The 22,203-nt window shown below is 37.9% G+C and overlaps 2 protein-coding genes across 2 annotated transcripts; one reads left to right on the forward strand and one right to left on the reverse strand.

The window, feature by feature from the left end:
- Window positions 1–1,196: 1,196 nt before the first annotated feature.
- polr2b (RNA polymerase II subunit B) lies at window positions 1,197–16,931 on the reverse strand. The gene is made up of 25 exons (XM_055177656.2): window positions 16,783–16,931; window positions 16,003–16,075; window positions 15,736–15,886; window positions 15,532–15,644; window positions 15,029–15,248; window positions 14,782–14,940; window positions 14,524–14,688; window positions 14,248–14,444; window positions 12,981–13,100; window positions 12,441–12,627; window positions 12,205–12,348; window positions 11,977–12,116; window positions 11,582–11,693; window positions 10,431–10,585; window positions 10,152–10,350; window positions 9,861–10,029; window positions 8,503–8,599; window positions 7,496–7,590; window positions 6,940–7,190; window positions 4,525–4,614; window positions 4,208–4,315; window positions 3,896–4,009; window positions 3,652–3,812; window positions 3,185–3,380; window positions 1,197–1,495 (listed from the first exon to the last, which is right to left on the reverse strand). The coding sequence occupies exons 1-25, from the start codon at window positions 16,799–16,801 to the stop codon at window positions 1,406–1,408; spliced, it is 3,525 nt and encodes a 1,174-aa protein (XP_055033631.1). The 5' UTR covers window positions 16,802–16,931; the 3' UTR covers window positions 1,197–1,405.
- A 148-nt stretch (window positions 16,932–17,079) lies between these two features.
- noa1 (nitric oxide associated 1) lies at window positions 17,080–22,202 on the forward strand. Its single transcript, XM_055177657.2, has 7 exons — window positions 17,080–18,417; window positions 18,881–19,045; window positions 19,547–19,758; window positions 19,880–20,011; window positions 20,084–20,200; window positions 20,829–20,946; window positions 21,424–22,202. Exons 1-7 carry the CDS (start codon window positions 17,220–17,222, stop codon window positions 21,663–21,665), a joined length of 2,184 nt encoding a protein of 727 aa, XP_055033632.2. The 5' UTR covers window positions 17,080–17,219; the 3' UTR covers window positions 21,666–22,202.
- Window position 22,203: the final 1 nt, after the last annotated feature.

The following is a 22,203-nucleotide window of genomic DNA, read 5'->3' on the forward strand; positions in this document are numbered from 1 at the left end:
TATTCAGACACACTCACGAAAGCCAAACCTTGACATTTACGTCCATTCATTTTCTTTACCTCACTCTGCAATCTGTCTGCCTGCAGAACAACTTCGATATTGTAAAGCACTAAGATCAGATTGGGCTCAAATATGCACACACAAATCCACGTGAACATTCAGGCACGCAGACTCTACGTGGCTTATGCTATCTCTCACAAATCCATTCACACTCGCATGCAATCGAGGCACTTGGGTATATCATCTCTACTTATCACTTACATCCTTTGATTCTCTTTGCAATTATTTTTAAAGATAAGCGTTTTTGTTTAATACAAGTATCGTGCTCAATTTTAAGATATTGTCTCACAGTCAACGTCTATGGTGCTGAATAACATTTTGATTGTCGACTGTTTTTGTGCACAATTTTTAGAAACGGTTTGCCAACAGGGCTCGATAAAGCTTAAACCAACAAAAGAAAACATATACAGCTGCCTAATCCTTCAGCATAACATTGTAATGCAATTAAGCTATTTGTCCATTACTGTCATAGTATTAAATGTTGTCCTATAAAAGTGAGTATGTATCTACTGCTTTTGTTTCAACGTTTTTGTGTATCTCTAATGAATAAAGATATACTTTACAAGACATAAAGTGTATTGTCTTTGTTGCAGGCATTTTTATAGAGCCTTGTTTAATAAAAAATTACATTAAAACTGTATTTAGGCATAGATGAATAATAGGAGTTATGTATATGCAGGGTTTCCACACCTTAGTTAACTTCAAATTCAAGGACCTTTCATGGAATTTCCAGGTCCAATACCCTCAAATTCAAGGACTAAATGTGGGGATACATTTCAAGTGAGAGCAAGGTTACATTGTGTTACCTTTTAAGATACATTGTTACAGTTCCCTTTTGAGGGAACTCGTGCTGTGTCACTGCGGTGACACTTTGGGGACGCTTCCAGGGGTAAGTGCAATGTTGTTAAAATGCTAAAAACAAAGTAAATAGACCATTTCATTCTAAAGGCAAAATCTAGGGTTGTAAATCGACATGTAAAACAGTTTCTGTATATTTCTTGCACTTAATAAAGCCACATACCCTCTATGTGGACATCAGAGAACAATTTAACAGATTATTTCAATGCATACTTTGGCACCTTTAAAAAAAAACGTTTTATAACGTTTAATAACCTTTAGTACAGAGTAAAGACAACTTTTAGCGTTTTTTAAAAAAAGCTTTATTTTATTCAGGCGGAAACCAAAACATTGCTGTTCCAGCACATTAACACATGAAAAAACAACAAAATATAAAAGTACACAAAAGCCCAGCAGACAGGAAGTGCTGTTGGGATCCATTCAAAATCAATACGATTTACTGAATATTCCCAGGTTCCTGTTTCCCATGATTCAGCTGCGTGGGCGTTCAGCTGGTCATCATTCGTGGGGCGATGCTCATAGACATCAGCTCCTGGAACAAGAGTTTACAGGCGTACGGCATCCTGACCAGAGATATCTGAAAGAGCAGAATAGGAGTTGGTTCCGAAAAACAACAACAACAAACAGGACTTTAAAAAAGACTGTGAATGTGTAAGTCGTTTAATTGTCCCAGAAATAAAGACGATAATAGTCATTATTTACATTTTGAGACCATGTTGTCACAGATTATATAATTACAATAAAATCAATTCTTTTTTTTGTGATGTGACACTGAATTTAAAGGGGGGTTTAATGGTATTTCAAGCATTCTGACTTATTAACACAGTTAGAGTTGTTTCCTCATGCTAAACGTAGGCAAAGTGTCAAAACAGCAGTTGGACGTGTTACAGAGTATTTCTGTGCCGAATGCACTTCGCCAGGGTTCGTACAAGTTTCGGCAAGTTTTTTTCGATTACAGTTCTAACTGACGTTTCAGGGGTTTTCGATACGTATCACTTCTTTATATGGGCTTCCGCCGGAAAACTTCCCCCGGAAAACCCCGCCCAGCCGTCAGTCAGCGGGAGACGCTAGAGCTGCTAACAGCTTATCACGCCACTCAGCTTTGTTTAATTTCAAAAGTCAACAATGGCACAACAAGAAGTGTGTTTTTGGATGTAAGGAGAAGACATCCAGCCTTATGGAAACAATGGATATAGTTTATTAGCCGGGGTAGCAGCGGAGTTTTGCGTGTGTGTTTGATGCGGTGGATTTTCAGAACCGGGTCATGACGAGTTACACGTGGTAAGTAAGACTTCTGTCTTATGTTGGAAATAGGCACGTGCATATTATATAAATGACACGAACATGTAGTGAATCATAAGTTAAAACAGTGTTGTATAGTGTTGCATGACTCGTACTCGCTCCTCCTGCGAAAGTAACTCCTCATTTTCATTTTTTCGTACATTATCGGAAAGATTCGGTAAAGCTAATCTTTCTTTTATAAATCTGATTAAACTAAAGACTCTTCAGAGATATAAAGGATGTCATACTACTCTATAGGTACTCCAGATTAACATCAGAAATGCAGAAACAGCGTGTGTTACGTGAGCTTTAAAACCGCACATTGTACTTTCTGCATCTATCATCAAAGTATTTATTAGTAATACAGTGTATTACTTAGTAGAAATGTGAATATTTGGTTAGCATGTTGATTTACGGTATGTGCCCCTTAATTTTCTGGTTGCGCACCTAAAATTTTCAGTTGGGGCCACTGTGCTCCTAGTGAAAAAAGTTAGTCTGGAGCACTGTATATATGGATTTTTTTCCAGAAAACTTTCAATGACCTGTATCTATGCATGCATGTTTTCAAAGGGGCGTGAATTTTTTACCCAGATTCACAAACTTTCAAGGATTTTAAGGACCTGTGGGAACCCTGGTAGTTACACGAGTAAGTATGTTGGCACAAAATAAAACTTTAGTTTGGAGCCATAGGAATGAATGGGGCTAGGCTGAATGCTAACACATTCAAGACACGCTGTACAAAGATTAAGTTTACGCACTGAATAAAGGTATGTATATATTCATTTGTCTAAGTTGAGGTAAGAACATAGTAAAATATTGAAAAACAATGGTGTTTTCCTTTAATGATGCTTTGGCGTTCCTAAAATACATTTGAAGACATTCATAGCATTGCAATAGTCACAAACCTAAATATTTGTTAATACCGAAATACACAATTTGTAAAAGACGGAGTGATTATCCAAGATGTCTACGAATAACCGCTCACCTGCGTCTTGTTGCGGCAGCCCCTGCACTCGTAGGTGTGCGTGCGGGTGTTGGCGATGGCCATGAGACCGCACAGATTGCAAACGTGGACCTGGTACGGGTCAGACGCCTCGAATAGCCTCTCCTTCAGGAACTGTGCTGCACCGTGGGCAATCTGACAATCACGTTCCATCTCTCCGAATCGCAGCCCACCATCACTGCATAAAAACAGTCAACCATTACTTTTTGAATGTATGAATTACATTTCTTTTAATTCACTTCTAGGTTTGATAGACACTTTTATCCAAGCTTGATATTTTTGCGAGTATGTGTGTTTCTTGGGTATCAAATCCATGACGTTTTACGCTGCTAACACAATGCTCTACCAATTAAGCTACAGGACAGTGTATAAATACATGCTTAAACACTTCAAGCCTTTCTTCCATCATTCATAAGATCCTGTTTATCTGGTGGTTGACCCCAACTTACCGTGATCTGCCCTCCATGGGCTGTCTGTTGAGAATCTGGACCGGCCCACGGGCTCTGGAGTGAATCTTATCGTCTACCATGTGCTTCAGACGCTGGTAGTATGTGGGTCCAATGAAGATCTGTGAGGTGAGCTTACGACCAGTGAAACCGTTATATAAAACCTATCAAAACATAAAATAGGGGGAGACAATCTCAAAAAGTTTAAAACAGCCATTTTTAAATAAAACAGAAGACAAATCTTCACCTCATTTCCTCTCAGATGGTAGCCATATTCTGACAGCAGGTTGGAGACTTTTTGTACGTTCACAGCGTCGTTAAATGGTGTGGCATCACCGATCTCTCCTTTGTTAGCAGAAACCTGAGGAAGCAAACAGGAAGTGTTCAGCATGTTGAAGCTGGATGTGTTTAAAAAAAAATCACAAATGTATCCAATCTAAAATGACCTTTGATGTTTAGAAATGAGCAAACATGTCAGCATGACATCTGGAAAATGTTTGCAGCCCTGTGTCCATCAACAGAAGGACCAACAAAATAAAAGGACGAAAATGAAACCTACCTTCCCTTGCAGACACTCGATCAAATGGCCGACTGTCATTCTGGACGGGATGGCGTGAGGATTGATGATAATGTCGGGAGTGATACCTTCACACGTGAAAGGCATGTCCTAAAAAGACAACACACATTCAGGGTCAGACATCTGCACTTGGGTTTGATGGAAATCGTTTACAACGTCAGTGTGCTATCAGGAGATGTTTAGGAGTAACATCCTGTGCGAAGACCTTCGAATGCACGCTAGTCTAAACAAAGCAAGCCTACACACTCGAGAGTGAGGAAATGCAAGTCTTGAATTTTCTCATGAAATCTGTTTCTCACCTCTTGTCTGTATTGGATACCGCAGGTACCCTTTTGTCCGTGACGACTGGCGAACTTGTCTCCGATTTGGGGAATACGAACCGAACGCACCTGTTTGAACACAAAGATTATTTACAAGATTATTTACAAAGATTATTTGAACACAAAGATTATTTACAAATTTACATATTTTATTTACGCTGGAGTGATGCATTACACATGATGACTCAAAGTACATGGATGAATGGAAAAGTCACACTTCAGAAAAGTCATGAGCAACCAATCAGCATCAAGTAAGCCGGGGAGCCCAGGGTTTCTGCAGGTTTCACCAAGTCTAATTTAAGACTTTTTAAGACCATTATTAGTGAAATTTAAGACCTATCACATGACAATGAAGTCCAATTTTATAGTCCAGTGTGCATGCATCAATGTGTTTTTGAAGACCTTTTATCTTTCATGACAAAAAAGATGTATTTTCTAGAGGTGTGACAAGACACTTAGCACGCAAAAAAAATGCGACACGAGATTTTTACACTTTGCTGATATTACGATACAAAATTTTAAGAAATGCCCAATAATAAAATATAAGAAGAAAAAATTGCCTTTTAATTAACTAAAATCACATTTTTAAAATAATTTAACCAATCTAGGGGTTTCACTAAAAATTATTTTGGTAATAGATGATGATCAGGTAATCTAATTTTTTTGGTAATAAAAACAGACCTAAGTGGGTAAAAGCATTTAGAATGACAATAATGATGAGACAATAATAATTGGTTCAAATAAAGTATCAAAACCAAATAAACACATGGTTTTAATAAACAACAATATTTAGTAATATAGTAATATTTAGTAGACTTAATACCAAGTAAACAACTTATAAAAAGCTTTGTTTAATTCAGTTTTAATTTGAAACTGTTAGAATTAATCAGCAAATTATTACCTTTGTGAAAATGGGACATGCTTCTTTTTATTTGAACTCTTATTATTTTATGGTTTTTTTTGTGTGTATTTGGGTTAATGCGTTTTATTTATTTATTTATTTTTGTATTATCGAGAAGGAAACTAGATTTCGCCTCGTTCACGCGAATTGAGCGTCTGGCGCGAATGGTGCTTATTATGCATTTTGCGTTTGACGTGAATTTGGCGTGAAAATTTAAACTTTGGAGGATTTTCGCGCTGCGTTAACCAATCAGGAGCCTGCTTGCTGCTGTGGCGGCAACCCCGCCCGGATTCACTCATTCAACATGGAGGAACGTTGATATTGTCCGTGAGCAGTCACCCGGAGCTATGCGACACAAGTTCTTATTTCTATAGAGACAGGAATAAAAAGGACCTCACTTGGGCAACCTGTTAAGTTGTAAATACACATTTCACATTTGAGGCATGTGACGTTTATAGACCCGTGGCATTCCCTCCGTTTTTTTAACTATTTTCCCTCTATAGTAAGGTGACCAAATACAAACGGGTAATTATCTCTTAAATGCACAATCAACATCAGACATCTTGCAAACAGACAACCGCATAGCACTTGCCCCTCCCACAAGAAGTGGATTTCGCCTCTGAAGTAGACGCGCGGAAAAAGCAAGCATTTGACACGCGTCTACTTCGCTCTAGACGCGCGAATGCATTCAATTATTTTCATACTACAGAATATAAGACGTTTAAAGACTTTTAAGGATCCGCGGACACCCTAAATAAAGACAAATTCATTTAAAGCTACGTGAAAACAGAAGACGAAGACAGGCTTCGCTAGCAGTGACGCCAACCAAACGTTGATTCGATGTCTGATGGAGCAGAAGCCACGGCGCTTAAAAAGCTGCTGATGTTTCGCATACCGTGGCGCTCAGAGCTCAAACTTTTCTCCATTTGCTTATACCCGGTCTACGCACTTTAACAAACTCCCTGCAAACGTGTGCATTAGTTGGTTCAGCCTGACATATAACGGACATGTAAAACGGTTACAATCTTCTTCTTTTCAATCTTGAACTTTTCAAAAAATGTATGAAAGGTTCAAGCCAGGTCCATTTTTTACTGGATATTGGTACAGGTGAGCCGAAACCTTTTCTATTCTATAGAAGCATGGCAAGCTTTAAAAATAATTTCTTTTTTTACACTGAAACACATTCAGTCACCGACTTCCAAACTTCAGTGTTAACTGTTGTTTACTTCAGCAGTGAGGCATTAGCACCATTGAGAGTCTCAGACTGCACAGCCAACACAATAAAACTGTTACAGGGGTTATAAAAAACCAACGTATCCGTCAAGTGTTGGTTGGGCAACATTATAAGACCTTTGATACGCAAATTTAAGACATTTTAATGCTAATTAAGGCCTTATTTTCATACTACAGAATATAAGACGTTTTAAGACTTTTAAGGATCCGCGGACACCCTGAATAAAGACAAACTCATTTAGAGCTCCATGTATACGTACTCTGATTTTGCAAAACTTGTAGCCCTCCTGGTTTAGTGTGACCATGACTTGGTCGACAATGCCAGTCTCACTGGTGCGCAGAAAAGTGCTACAGTCTCTCTTAGTGTAGCGACGGTTGGTGCTATCCATCTCATCGTCGTTCTCGGGAAGAGTCACGGTTTTTCCGATGATGACGTCCTCGCCGGATACACGCACACCGGGAGCGATCAAACCATCGTCATCTAGCTTGTCATAGATGGCGTGTCGCATGCCTGAAAAACAAGAAATGGGAGATAAACCTACTTAACTTGACTGATAAACTTCACAATATACTTTCCACAGAATTCTTAGCCATGCATGATAAACACGATAAAGCACAGTTCAGCCGTGTCAATCTGACTTTACACATGAACATCATTTACATCACACAAGTCTGTTTGCTGGGTTTTGAGCTATACTGAAACGTTATGGTTCAAAAATCTGCTCCATATAGCATCTTCATGTCAATGAGATTCATCATTCTTGCACTATTTTTTTTTTGTTTCATTGATTGAGAAAAACTGTCATGCTGGGTCACCTTGACAGGTCTCTCTGGTGGGTTTCTCAAAGATCTCTTCCTGGTCAAAGCCTTTCTTCGATTCCTGTTCCTTATACGAGCGATAGAACACTGACCTGAAATCAGAGATGGATTAATTCAAACTTTGCTCGCATCAAAGAGGCTATTTGTACCTGGTATTAAGTTTACCCAAAAATAAGGTTTACTCATTGGCTAGTCATCATGTACTCATCCTCATTATTTTAGTGAACACAAACGATGATATTTTGGATTAATGATTTGTGAGCACACAGCTGATTCTAACCATTGACTTCCATAGTAGTAAAACAAATATTATGGACATATTGTGATAAATGGTGAAGATATACTTTTTCCTCACACATTTGATGGTACCCAGTGAATTCCATCGTATTTGTTTTTCCTACTATGGAAGAACTATCCCTTTAAGATGCATTTTGGTCGATCGGATCACAAGTGGACAAGAGATTTGAATCGGTCTCTTTTTTTCTACTTTCGACCGCGTCTGTCTTGATTACTTTAAGGGGGAGGTCTGTGGGCAAGCACGTCTGCTTTCGTTTAAACGCGTGCGGGAGAAATTACACAAATGGTTTAAATTTAAGAAAACTAATATTTTGTCACAGTGAGTCAACTGCTTGTGTTGTTAAACATCCTGCATGAGTTTTATAGATGCATGTGTACGAGCTTTCTCTGATATTTCAGCGCAATTGATCAAATAAGCTTGCGCAACTTTCACATGCTCGCAAAATGAAACAGCCACTTCAGTTTTATCAATTAAAACCTAAAGATAGCACTGTACATTATGTGTTTGCTCTAAAAGTCAGGTCCTATGCTAAAGCATTGTGCTCGATACATTACATTAGATCAATAGGCTGAGAATAGGCGTTTTTTTAGGGGGTACACATCTGACCCAGTTTACACCTATATTTAGCATCGTCCACTCACGATCCGATCGACCAAAGTGCAGCCTATTATGTCACCAGCAAACATCTACCCAGATGACGACATACCTGAAGAATCCACGATCCACAGCCGAACGGTTCATGATGACAGAATCTTCCTGGTTGTATCCAGTATATGAAGCAATAGCCACAATAGAATTGATGCCTTTAAACAAAATATTTAAATTACTACTTTAATTCCATATATATAGCCCAAAATGTATGCAGGGTTCCCACACCTTAGTTAACGTCAAATATAAAGACCTTTCAAGGACTTTCCAGGTGCAATACCCTCAAATTTAAGGACTAAATGATGGGGACATATTTCAAGTGAGAGCAAGGCTACGTCGTGTTACCTTTTAAGATACATTGTTACAGTTCCCTTTCGAGGGAACTCGCGCTGTGTCACTGCGGTGACACTTTGGGGACGCCTCCAGGGGTAAGTGCATCTGAATGTGTATATCAAATTCAACCAATGGTGAGGCTTAACGACAAAGACAGGGTGACGCGGGAGCCAGGAAGTATATCGCTATCTGAAATATTCCCAAAGACGGCGTTACAGGGACGCAGGAAGTATGGCAAGAGAGACGCAGCGTCTTGTTCCCTTCTCAAGGAACAACAGTTACATACGTAACCCGAGACGGTTTCATGTGTCAAACACAACTATGCAAAAAAAGCATTTTGGTATGAATCAACATTCACATACAGAAGATATAAGCACTTAAAGTGAACAGCTTACCACGTGTGCTTAAAAAGTCTAGAATATTTATGATTTTATCCTACACTACACAGGGAATAATATGGATTTTTTACAGAAAACTTCTTGCATAAAATAGATTCAAGCACTTTCAATGACCTGTAACTATGCATTTATATTTTCAAAAACTTCCCAGGGCCTTGAATTTTTTCCCCCAGATTCACAAACTTTCAAGGACCCGTGGGAACCCTGTGTATGTGATAACTTACACCCTTCGTGTAGAGTAGGGCTGCAAGGCCAAAATATTGCAAATGTGCACATCGCAATGGTTTGCTATAACTGAATAATTTTAATACTTCAAACATGTATATAGATGGTTTTATAGTTATATTTTTATACTTATAGTTATTGTTATCATCAATAATGGCCCTTTACGCTAGAGCAGGGGTCTCCAACCTTTTTGTGAGCTGTTTTTAGTCTACAGTCAAAACTTTTTTGTTTTACTTGTTGATTTTATTTAATTTGAGATGATTTATCAAACTTTAACATACATAAAAGAAGACAAGCTAATATAAAAAATATGTAACAAATACATTTATTAATAGAATGTGCTTTGGTGGGCCATGTTGGAGACCACTGCTCTAGAGGAAACGAATGTTTTAAATCAATCACGGTAGTAGTATTATCACTATTACTACATCTGTGTGTATCAGTGTGATGGACAGATGACCTGCTGGCAGCTCTCTGAAGCGCAGATACTCCATGGAGCGTGTAGTGACGAGAGGTTTCTGAGGGTAGTACAACACGTGGGCCAGGGTGTCCATACGCACGTGGAAGTTGGTGATGTAAACTCCCATGGCTTGTTTACCCATAGCAGACTGGTACGTGTTTCTGGGAGACTGGTTGATAGAAGATTAAAACCAATAAGCTTCAAGTTCATTGTGGGGATATTAATCTTTTGTGGTTTACTGTTTTTACTACATAAAATCATTCACACTGTCTAAAAATATGTTGGTGGTACCTGGTTGTGATCAGGGAAGGGAATGATGGATGCACAGACTCCCAGGATCATGGACGGGTGGATCTCACAATGCGTGTAGGTGGAGCAATAAGCCACGCTCTTCTCCTGAAGGTCATCAGGAGTCATAGCCAACATCACAGTCTCCTCTTCTAACGTGTCGATATATTCAACAACACCGCTGGCCACCAGGTCTTGCCAACTGCACAGAGATCATTCGTTACAATGGAAAAGTAAAAAACTGCAACCGTCCTGAAATAATATATTCACACGTCTTTGTACCTGTAGTTATTATATTCCCTTTCCTTAAGCTGGTCGATGTGTCGCCTCTTCAGAAGTAGTTTCTGTTTCTCCACGATGAGAAGAGGACGGCAGATCCTACCAGCATCAGTGTAGATCCTGATCTCCCTTTCACGAATGTCTCTGATCATCGACACCTATAACAAAACAAAAAATGTTTACGACAAGCAAACGGTACCACAAAAAGTATTAGATAGTATTGTGTCTCCATTGAGAAAAAGGCTTAATTGTTTTTATATAAAAGCAAAGATGCAAGAGTTATTTTTTTTACCACATAATGTCATATGTAGGGCTGGATATTGTTGAATTTAATCGAATTTTGATTCTTGAGGCTTCGTTTCAATTTGATTCGATTCAGTATTGATTTATTTGCTTCGATATCAATTCAGTAATAAGTAAATACACAAGAAATTAAGTGCTTGAGTATATTTTTACAGTGTTTCCCACAGGATTTTGAAAAACTTTTGCGGTGATGACGTCACACACCGATTAGCATATATGTGACGTTATTGCGTCGTGTTTTACTCTTTGATCTGTCACATTACATTGCATTTTAACACAACTGAATGCTATTTTTACATATTATCTGGTCTGTTGTCTATAAAATAGTGACTAAACACAATCTCACTAGAGTGTTGCCCACAGCGCCACCACTGGCCGGTGGGCTGAATCGATTAATAGGATTTGATGAATCGATATTGAATTGATAAACAAATAATTGCAATGCATTGATGAATCGATATTTTTACCCAGGAAATGTCATTATTCTGAAAAAAGTCAGGGCTGCAAAACGATTAATCATGACTAATTATTTGAAGAATAAAAGTTTTTTTTAAAAATTATTGAATCATTATGAATATATAAACACACAAACATGCAAATATATATTTAAGAAATTATATAAATATTTAAAAAAAATACACATGCATTATGTGTGTTTTACATATACATAATTATTATACATAGTACACACACATATGACGTAAACAAAAACTTTTATTCTGCAAACGATTAGTCGCAGGACGTAGTGATAGTCTTATTGTGAAACAACTTCAATATTCCCCCAAAAATTACACTTTTCATTTCAATTCAACCATTTTGCATCCCTAGAAGAAGTAAGTGTAATGTCACACCTCAGACACGATGATGTCCATCTGTCTCCTCAGTTTTCGTAAAGTGTTCATCAGTTGCTCAGGGTCTTTATGAATGCCGACCCAACAGCCGTTCACAAAAATCTTAGTTGCACTAAAAAAAAATCAACATACATTTTCCATGTTTAGGTTGTTTTTTTAAACGCTGTGGGACAGTTTCCCAGACAGGTTTCAGATTAATCCAGGACTAGGCCTTAGTTTAACATTAGCACATTTAAGTAGTTTTTACAAACATATGTCAGTTAATAAGCCCTGTCCGTGAAAGCGTCCCTATGTATTCAAATAGCCAAATGAATAAAACATTTTGTAGAAAAACATTGATTGTAAAGTAGATTTTTGGTATAGTGCTGCCCCCTACAGGTCAGGACGACACTCACTCGGCAATGGCAGCGGGTGAGATTTCTTCCAAGTTCTCCATACTCCACTCCTCCAAGAACTCCAGGATGGGGGAGGGCTGAGAACCCACAGAGATGTAGGCCATAAGAGCCAGATTCTTCACCAAACCTACAGCATGACCCTAAAAAACAAAACAAACCCATGCATTTCAGCTCAATTTCTGAACGCATTTATGCTCAGAATCAAAGTAAGACATTTGGTAGTACTACCTCAGGGGTCTCGGCAGGGCACACCATACCCCACAATGTGTTATGGAGCTGTCTAGGTTTGGCAAGTTTGCCATCTCGCCCGATGGGGGAGTTTACGCGACGCAGGTGAGAGAGAGTGGATGCAAATGTTAACCTATTCAACACCTGAGATACAACATTACATTCAAGTTACATGACTCTCAATACATCTTGATCATACAGTTATTATCAAACACAATGCAGTAAGCTCATCATACCTGAGATACACCTGCTCTGGCCTGATGGGCTTTCTTCACATCCCCCCAGTTGCCCGTGGCTAGTGAGTACTTGAGGCCATCAGAAATAATGCGTGTCTTAATGGCCAGCTCCAGATTAAAGTCCTTGCCCCTATCAATGAACTTCTGTGCATACATTCTGATCTCCTTCAGCAGGTTCTTGAACATCCTGGCAATGAGAGACAAATGAGGATTATGTCATCTTCAAGCATCCACAAGTTTTATTTTGTGCCACCATACTACTCATGTAACAGTCTTTAAATAGGGAAAACATAGAAGTGTTTGGTGGCTTCTAAATTCATCCCTGTTTGGAGCCATAGGAATGAATGGGACTAGGCTAAATGCTAGCACATACACGAGGCGCTGTATAAAGATTAAAAGTGCACGCATTGAAAAAAGATAGGTATGTATTCATTTGTCTAAGTTAAGGTAAGAACATAGTAAAATTCAAAAAAGTGGTGTTTTTCTTTAAGCATTATTTGATATGAGCCTCTGTAGTGGATACAATATTAGTGGTCTTACCCTCTGAAAAGAAATGCAAGCAGAGGTCCGGCAAGATCAAGCCTCTTGTTGCCGTAGTGATCTCTGTCATCCAGCTCTCGCCTACCCAGAGCAGCCAATAGCAGTCTGTGAACCATGTAACCTAAATATGGAAAGAAATATGCGCTTAATATAATTAATACAAAATAACAATATATAAACTAGAAATGCAATTCCCAAGCAATTACCAGTGCATGAAAATGCAAAAAAGTTTTAAAAATTGATTGACAGAAATGTAAAAGAAGTTTGGTTTAGTAGTCTACCTGGCTGTTAAAATGTTTTAGTGTGAAGTTAGCATGATTTAATAAAGTTATCATGATGTAATATGAAGCTATCATGATTTAACATGATGTTAGCATAAAGCTAACATGATTTAACATGATGTTAGCATAAAGCTAACATGATTTAACATGATGTTAGCATAAAGCTAACATGATTTAACATAAAACAAGCATGATTTAACATGAAGCAAACATGATTAAGGATAAAGCTAACATGATGCTAACATGATTTAGCATGATTTAACATGAAGCTAGCATGATTTAACATGTACCTAACATGATTTAACATGAAGCTAGCATGATTTAACATAAAGCTAACATGATTTAACATGAAGCTAGCATAACATTAGCATGAGGCTAGCATGACGTTAGTATGATTTAACATGAAGCTAGCATGATTTAACATGAAATTAACATGATTTAACATGAAGTTAACATTATTTAGCATGAAGCTAACATGATTTAATATTATTTTAACGTGATTAAACATGAAGCTAACATGTTGTTAACATGATTTAACAAGAAGTTAGCATGAAGTTAACATGATTTAGCATGTAGCTAACATGAAGCTAGTAAGATTTACCATGAAGCAAACATAATTTAACATGAAGCTAATATGAAGCTAACATGATTTAACATGAAGCTAACATGATTTAGCATGATGTTAACACGATTTAACATGAAGCTAGCATGATTTAACATAAAACTAACAGGATTTTGCATGAACCTAGCATGATGCTAACATGATTTAACATGAAGCTAGCATGATATCAACATGATTTAACATGAAGCTAGCATTATTTACCAAGCTAACATGATTTACCATGAAGCTATCATGATTTAACATGAAGTTAACATGATTTAACATGAAGCTAGCATGATTTGGCATGAAGCTAGCATGATTTGGCATGAAGCTAGTAAGATTTAGCATGAAGCTAGCATGATAACATGAAGAAAAAAATTTTTACCCTAAGAAATACGCCTTTTTGGTCTCACAGAAATCTGATACACCAACGTGTGGCAGCACCTCCTTCTGAAGAACCTCTTTAGCATATTTAATTCTTCTCTCTTTGGTGACACCGGGTTTGGCGCCTCTAGAGCCAATGAAGTTCAAAGCTACGTTTTGTTCCTGAATCACAAAGGCCTCATCCAAAGATGGTTTGACCTGGGGAGAGACGAGTCCATTTTAGTACAGCACTTCTCTAGATAAATCACTATTTATTTAATGAAAAAGGATTAAATACCATCTCCATCATCTCAGGATCATCAAAGTCATAGATGATATGTTCAAGGATGTCTCTATCAGACACAAAGCCCAAAGCTCGAAACACAATGATGATGGGCACTTCCTGCCGGATATACGGCAAAGTAGAGACAATCCTTTGTCCAATGGCGCTTTTCTTTACTCCCTTGACACACACAAAAAAAAAAGATTCAGTGAACAGAGGGCTACTGCACATATGTAACGCTGTATGGAGAAAGAGCCCTCATAAGAGACTGACCTGTCCTCCACGGGCCATCATGCTGACCCAGATGGTGCTGGTGGGTCTGGAGGAGTTCTCCAGACATGATCTACACTCTCCAGTGTAAGCATACTTGGAGTCTTTTTTAGCAAACACATACACTGTGTTAGTTGCCATCTTCTCTTGTGCAATCAGGACCTAGACACGTAGCAAAACAGATTAGGTAAATCTCTTAACCAGGCAGGTAGGTATAATCACTAACATATGGTAGCTGCCCGAAGCAGACCTTTTCTGAACCGTTGATGATGAAGTAGCCTCCTGGGTCCAGTGGGCACTCGTTCAACTCGCAGAGATCACGATCTGTCAGGCCGCTCAGCAGACAGTACGTTGACCGAAGCATGATGGGAATTTTGCCAATGAAGGTTTTCTGATGCTGCGTCTGTTGTTGCTCTTCTCCGTCCTTTATGATTGTTTTTGTGATGTCCACATAAAGAGGAGCAGAATACCTGCAGTCCAGTTTTAATAATCAGTAATAATCAGATTTTCAGCTATATAAGACACTTTTACAGAAAATATTATATTGTTATGGCCTAACACATCTTTTGATGACAACGAGTACCAAATTATTAAAAATATAACTGTTAAAAAAGCACAAAAAGCAGTAACTTTGGACACCAAGGGGTGGTTTCCCGGAAAGGGATTAGATTAAGCCAGGACTAGACCTTAGTTTAATTAGGAACCTTAGGAACTTAGTTTAATTTATCCCATCTATTGAAGGGCATCACTCACGTAAGATTACGTAATCTGGCCTCATTTGGCATCATGGGTGAGGGAGCGCCATCTCTTTCCCAGTGAGTGGGTTTGGACAAGTAGATCTGCTCAAACTTCAGCAGGTACCGTGGCTACAGATGGGAACGCAACCAAATAAATTAATTAGTTTTAAGCGGCAATTAATGAAATGTGCATGAAATAAAAGGTTGTAAGGACACTTACCGGGTCCTCCACCTCTCCAGATGTGTGCTGGGCCTCAGCCTGCAGGTCGATGGGCGGAGCATCCTCCACGATCCTCTGCACAGACATCTGGATGAACTCATCGAACGAGTCCAGCTGCTGTCGCACCAAACCCTTCTCATCAAAGTACGAACTGGAACATTTAAAGCAATGACAGATATCTACATCAGCAAATTTGATGTTATAACTCCCACAAGTTGTTTGAAGTAAAGATTCGTTTTTCAAATATCTGATCTTGGTTTGCATTACCTGATAACAATCCAACAGGCCTCCTGCCACAGATCAGGGGTGATTTCATCATCATCTTCATCATACTGGATATCTACAATAGTAAATATTACAAAATTTAGTTAAATGTAGCATCTCCACTAAGAGTCCTTAAACTAAAAAACCTTACACTGAAATGTACATATTACGTCTATTATTTCTACTTTAAAGCATTGCAATTCAATATGTAACCCTGTGTGATTTACTATTTTCTACATTAAATCATCATACAATACATAACGTAACGAACAATACATCTTTGAATGAGTAACGTTAAAGCCATTAAACTTTGATGCTCCTAAAATTAGATCACCTAGATATCACAGACAGGGTCACATATTATTAAACAGCAATTTGTATCATTCACATAAACGCTTTAAAAAAAAGTGTAATTGCATTTTTTATGTATCTGAGGACCAGAGATATTACAAAGGGACTTTGGTTGATAACAATTGTTCAATGAGGCTAGCAAAGACTGCTGAAACAACACTGTTGCTGTCAATTTAAACGTAATAAAACAATTAAGTTATCGATACCCAAGTTCTTATTATCACTCTGAAATGCATAACCACATAATTAATAAACACAAATATTATACAAATGTAAAATTGCTGTTGTACAACTTGCTCAACGCCACAAAGCTAACTTTAGCTTTTAGCGAGAAACGTAGATCTAACGCTGAAAACTTAACTTCTACAACGCATTTCAATGTAAAAACACAAGAAACAAACATATGCTGCACTTAAAATTTCGCACACATACCTTCATCTTGATCATACATGATGATTGTCGACAAAAATCCTTATTTCTGATCAAAATACTCTTAAGTTTATTTGTGCGCCCGCCGCACGGCGTTAATTTTCTGAACCGCTATGGACGAAACACAACGGCTACGGAATTATGCGTCACTTCCGGGACCCGTGGTATATATTTATTTATATGTGCTTTATTATATATATTTTTTTATTTAAACAATCCAACAAAGTAATTACAAATCCTAAAATAAAAATGTAAAAATTTACAGTTTTTAAATTATATTTTATTTTAATAGACTGAAGATTGACTTCCGGTGACGTTTTGATTGTACGGCGAGCGGCGTTGTGTTTTCTCACTCACGTGGATTCGTTGTCTTTCAAGGTTGAAGTGACTGTAGACATGTAATTATTCAGAAAAAAACATATACTGTCATTGCTGTGATAATGTACAAGTTTTTAGGATCACCGGTATTTAAATTTTACTCTCGTGCGTGTTTAAAACACACCCCAGTGTTGAGACTGCAGCTGTCAAAATGTCAAGGGATGGAGATGCCTCTGCGGTCATTTAATGAAAAATCTCATACGAGTTACAGATCATCCAGATGTGAGGCTTTAAATCTGAAATGTTACAGCACTGATAAAGGACCAGCGGATCAGCGTCAAGGTAAGGATCTGTACACATTAGTGCAACCACAGAAAGAAGAGGATTTTATGTTTCTGGACTTTGCTGAACAAGTGGACAATAAACATGATGAACAACCTGATCATCTTCATTTACACAAACCCACTGCAGAAGCAAAAGTTCATAAAAAGACGAACACTGACAAGCTTAGAGGACTGGAAGTACAGCTAAGTCATTTCAAAGAGCCTACAGTAAAGGAAGATTCGTGGATTGAGTTTCACGATGAAGGCTTTCCTCTGGAGGTACAAACTAAATCAAAGAGAGTTAAAAAGCAACAGAAGATCTATGGGAGCCCTGATGTGGAGATGCCAGTCAGTGACACGTGTTGCTCTGGATGTGGGGCACTCATGCACTGCACTGACCCTGACATCCCAGGTTACTTGCCAAGCGAGAAGTTCAAAGTCCTTGCAGAAGAAAATAAACTGAAGAAGGCCATATGCCAGCGTTGCTACTTGATCAACCACCACCAGAAGGCTTTGAACGTCACCATGTCCAAAGAGGAGTACAGAGATATAGTGGGCAGAATTAAAGCTGAGACGGCTTTAGTCCTGTTGATAGTGGATCTTCTGGATGTTCCAGACTCCATCATCCCAGATCTTCCACAGCTTGTTGGGACTAATAAGCACATTGTGATTTTAGGGAATAAAATCGACCTGCTGCCTGGAGATGCAGAGAATTATCTGCAGCGCATCAAACGTCAGCTGGCGGCCTACTGTGCCAGCATGGGTATTCCAAACAAAGATCTCAAAAACATTCATCTTATTAGTGCCAAAACCGGATATGGAATTGAAAACCTTATTTCCACACTACAGTCCACCTGGAAGTATAAGGGTGATGTTTATTTGGTTGGCACTGCTAATGCTGGGAAATCCACACTGTTCAATACGCTGCTAGAGTCTGATTATTGCAAATCCAGAGCTTCGGATGTCATCCATAAAGCTACTATATCTCCATGGCCTGGTGAGACATGTAAAGGAAATGGTCTACTAAATGTTGAAATTTGGAAATAGTAATATAAGAAAGAACAAATAGGTGTGTCCAAACTTAACTTAAAACTCCTTCTAGGAGTTTTTCCCACCGTGTTTTCTCCTAGGGGGTTTTTCGTCCCAGGGAGAGTCAGCCAACTTTGGCTTAACTTAGCACTTTACTGTATAAGTTACATTATTACTATGCTCGCTTGTACGGTTTAACCTTAGCCGCTATATTCTACTTCTTATATTATCTATTGATTTTCTGTGTTCTCCTCTACATCTACTCATGTAAAGCTGCTTTGCAACAATTAACAATTGTGAAAAGCGCTTTATAAATAAAATTGAATTGAATTGTAAATTCTCAAAAATTAACCTCTGCAAATGTATCATATTGCTGTCACACTTTCTTTAACTGTTAAAAACACGTGGACCCCTCCTGTCTCTGAATCTAGGAACAACATTAAACCTCCTGAAGTTCCCCATTATTAACCCGACCCCCTATCGTATGCTGAAAAGGGCGGAGAGACTCAAACAGACATCTCTTCTGACAGAGGAAGACATGAACCCTCAGGAACTAAAGAGAATCAAACAGTTTAGCAAGCAGGGATACTTGGTCGGTAAGTTTTGTTTAATTTTTGGCCTTTTGATCCTTTCATTGAAAGCATTGAACAGAACAGAAAACAGACAATGAAGGACTTCACGTAAGAACCAAGAAGTTTTTAAAGAGGACATACCATGAAAATTTGACTTTTTTTAAGTGCTATAATTGGGTGCTTTTATCAACCTAGAAAATATGAAAAAGATCAACCCAGTAACTTAGTTTTAGTAAACCATTCTCCACAAGCATGTGAAAAATAGGTTATTGAAATTTGGCCCCCCTTGTGATGTCAGAAGGGGATTAAATCGCCCCTTAATCTGCACTATTCAACCACAGCACTGCCATTTAGTGCAGAGATCAACTCATTTGCATGTTAAAAGACACACCCAAAATTGCACATTTTTGCACACACCTACAAAGTGACTTTTTTTAACATGTTATAATAAATTATCTATATGATATTTTGATGAATATTTAGGGGACACTTTTATCATCCCGTTTTTAATCTGGCTTATTTTAGGTCACATCGGGAGGACATTCCGATCGGATCAGTCCCATAAGAAAACTCTTGTGGAGTTTGATCCTGACAGTCTGAGCTTTGGGGAAGATCCAGAAGAGGACAACAAACAGTTTGTGTCTGTGGATTCCCCCACGGACACAGAATTAACCTATAATGAAATTAAAGATGCTCATTGGTTCTACGACACCCCGGGCATCATGAAAGAACGTGACGTGAGGATCCTTATTAAATACATTTTTATTGTATTTCAGTGTAAAATTCAGGTACACAATTATTTTTGTAATAATAATAACTGTGTTACAGTGTTTCACAAAAATGTCACTTTATATACAGGTTCTCAATCTGTTAAATGACCAAGAGGTGAAGTTGGTGGTACCTACTCAGGCCATTACTCCAAGAACATTTGTCATAAAGCCCGGTATGGTCTTGTTTTTGGGAGCTTTGGCACGCATCGATTATTTGGAGGTAAGAGACAGCTTGACTTTAAGGTAAACTTTTGTTTACTGCATGTTTTTAATGTTTCATAATTCTTATTAGGGGAAAAACTCATGCTGGTTAACAGTTGTGGCATCGTCTCGAGTCCCGGTTCATATCACCAGTTTGGAAAAGGCTGACGAAATCTACCAGAAACATGCTGGGAATATTCTTCTTGCAGTACGTTTAAACACAGCACACAGACGAGGCCATAGATCTTGGAAACATAACACTGGTCAAAGTCATTACTTCAGATTTGAATTAAAGGGATGGTTCACCTTAAAAATGAATAATTGCTTTACTCACCTTTAAGCCATGCTAGGCAGACACACAATTGCAGTTATATTCAATTTAAAAAAATTTAGCTTTATAATGGCATTGGATAGTGCCCCATTTTTAAAGTTACAAAAAGTGCATCCATCTATCAAAAAAAATGATCATTACAGTTATTGAATGTTGTCTTAAATAAAGCAGTGGGTTTTCGTAAGAAAACATTTATATCGTTTTTGATGGATGATGCACTTTATGGAGATTTAAAAATGGGGCACTATCCAATGCCATTATAAAGCTGAAAAGAGTCAAGATATTATTTGATTTAACTCTGATTGTGTTTACCTAAAGAAGAAAGTCATATACACCTGGAATAGTTTTGATGTTGAGTAAAATATGGGATCTTTTTAATTTCTGGGTGAAATATTCCTTTAAAGTTTTCCAAAAGTAATCAAGCAAATAAAATATTTCCTTGTTCACAGTCATAACTGTGTGTTTTGGATGCATGTATTGATGCAAATGTTTTTATTTTGGCAAGGTCCCATCAGGTGGTAAGGAGCGCATGAAGGAATTTCCACCACTTATTGCTCAAGACTTTGAACTCCAGGGGCAGGGCTGCAACACATCCATTACTGATATCAAACTTTCATCAGCAGGTAACATGAAGGAGTGGTTTCCGGTGTTTTTCAATAATACCTGTAGCCCTCAGTTGGTAGAGCAATGTGATGTGGGTTTGATTTTCAGTGAGCACACATACTGATAAAAATGTTTTTAAAAATGCATTGCAAGGATAAACGTGTCTGCCAAATGTATAATTGTAACTCAAGATTATTTTAAGCGTATGTTGCTACCTTTCTAGACTAACAGTTTTTTGATTGGTAATACAATCACTAAAATGATAAACAAAAAGATAACATGATATGTGAATTTGTCATTCTCTATAGTATTAACATCTGATTTTCATCTTTCGTGTTTATATCAAGTCTTTAGAACAAACTTTATATTTTAGACCAAATTACTCCTATATATGTGGCTACACATCCCCCATTATGAAAGCTCACACTATATAAAAAAATCTCCTATTGAATGTTATAACGTGAGCCCCAGTTTATGATTCCTCTCATGTCTTTCAGGTTGGGTTGCTGTGACTGCAGCAGAAGGAGATCATCTGTTACTGAGAGCTCACGCCCCTGAGGAGGCAGGACTGTGTCTGCGCACCCCGCCTCTACTGCCCCACATCATCAATCTGAAAGGAGAACGAATCAAAAAAACTCCTGCCTACAAGAACAAAAAACCACAGGCGCTGGTGGACACCGGCCTTTCTGCAAGAGCAGCTGAAAGACTCAAAGTTAAAACAAAAAAAGGGAAACATTGAAAGCACAACGGCCAAATACTTGCACTCTTAAAAATAAAGGTGCTTAAAAGTTGCTCATTTTTGGTTCCACAAAGAATGTTGGTTCACCCAAAAAGAAAAATTCTGTCATTATTTACTCACCCTCATATTGTTGTAAACCTTTATAAATTTATTTTTTTTGCTGAACACGAAGAAAGATTAACTTTGGGTGAACTATTTCTTTAAATAACAGTTTCTTTCATACATTTTTATAATTTAAAGAACTTTGAATACGAAGAAACTTTTGTGAAAGGTTCTTCAGATGTTAAAGGTTCTTTATGGAACCATTCAGCCAAAAAATGGTTCTTCTCTGGCATCATCAAGCACCGTTATTTTTAAGAGTGTGGAAACGAATTAGTGTTGAAAAAAATCGAGTATGATTTAACAATGTACTGATGCTTGTATACTGCATTATGTATTTTTATTCTGGTGCACTTGAAATGTGTATAATAATTATGAATTTACCAGATTTGTACGCTTATTTTATATGTTATTTCATAAAAATATAAGAAACAGAAAG

This window comes from Misgurnus anguillicaudatus, chromosome 16 (genome assembly GCF_027580225.2).
Source record: "Misgurnus anguillicaudatus chromosome 16, ASM2758022v2, whole genome shotgun sequence".
NCBI lineage: Eukaryota > Metazoa > Chordata > Actinopteri > Cypriniformes > Cobitidae > Misgurnus > Misgurnus anguillicaudatus.

Bases quoted from the DNA above. Each gene is read 5' to 3' on its own strand.
- noa1 (XM_055177657.2), top strand. From the start codon at position 17,220: ATGTACAAGTTTTTAGGATCACCGGTATTTAAATTTTACTCTCGTGCG. The intron at 19,759-19,879 runs GTGAGGATCCTT...CTTTATATACAG, and splicing joins GCATCATGAAAGAACGTGAC to GTTCTCAATCTGTTAAATGA. The intron at 20,012-20,083 runs GTAAGAGACAGC...AATTCTTATTAG, and splicing joins CACGCATCGATTATTTGGAG to GGGAAAAACTCATGCTGGTT.
- polr2b (XM_055177656.2), bottom strand. The intron at 10,030-10,151 runs GTACCACCAACA...TCTATCAACCAG, and splicing joins CCTTCCCTGATCACAACCAG to TCTCCCAGAAACACGTACCA. The intron at 4,316-4,524 runs GTGAGAAACAGA...TTGTCTTTTTAG, and splicing joins GTATCCAATACAGACAAGAG to GACATGCCTTTCACGTGTGA.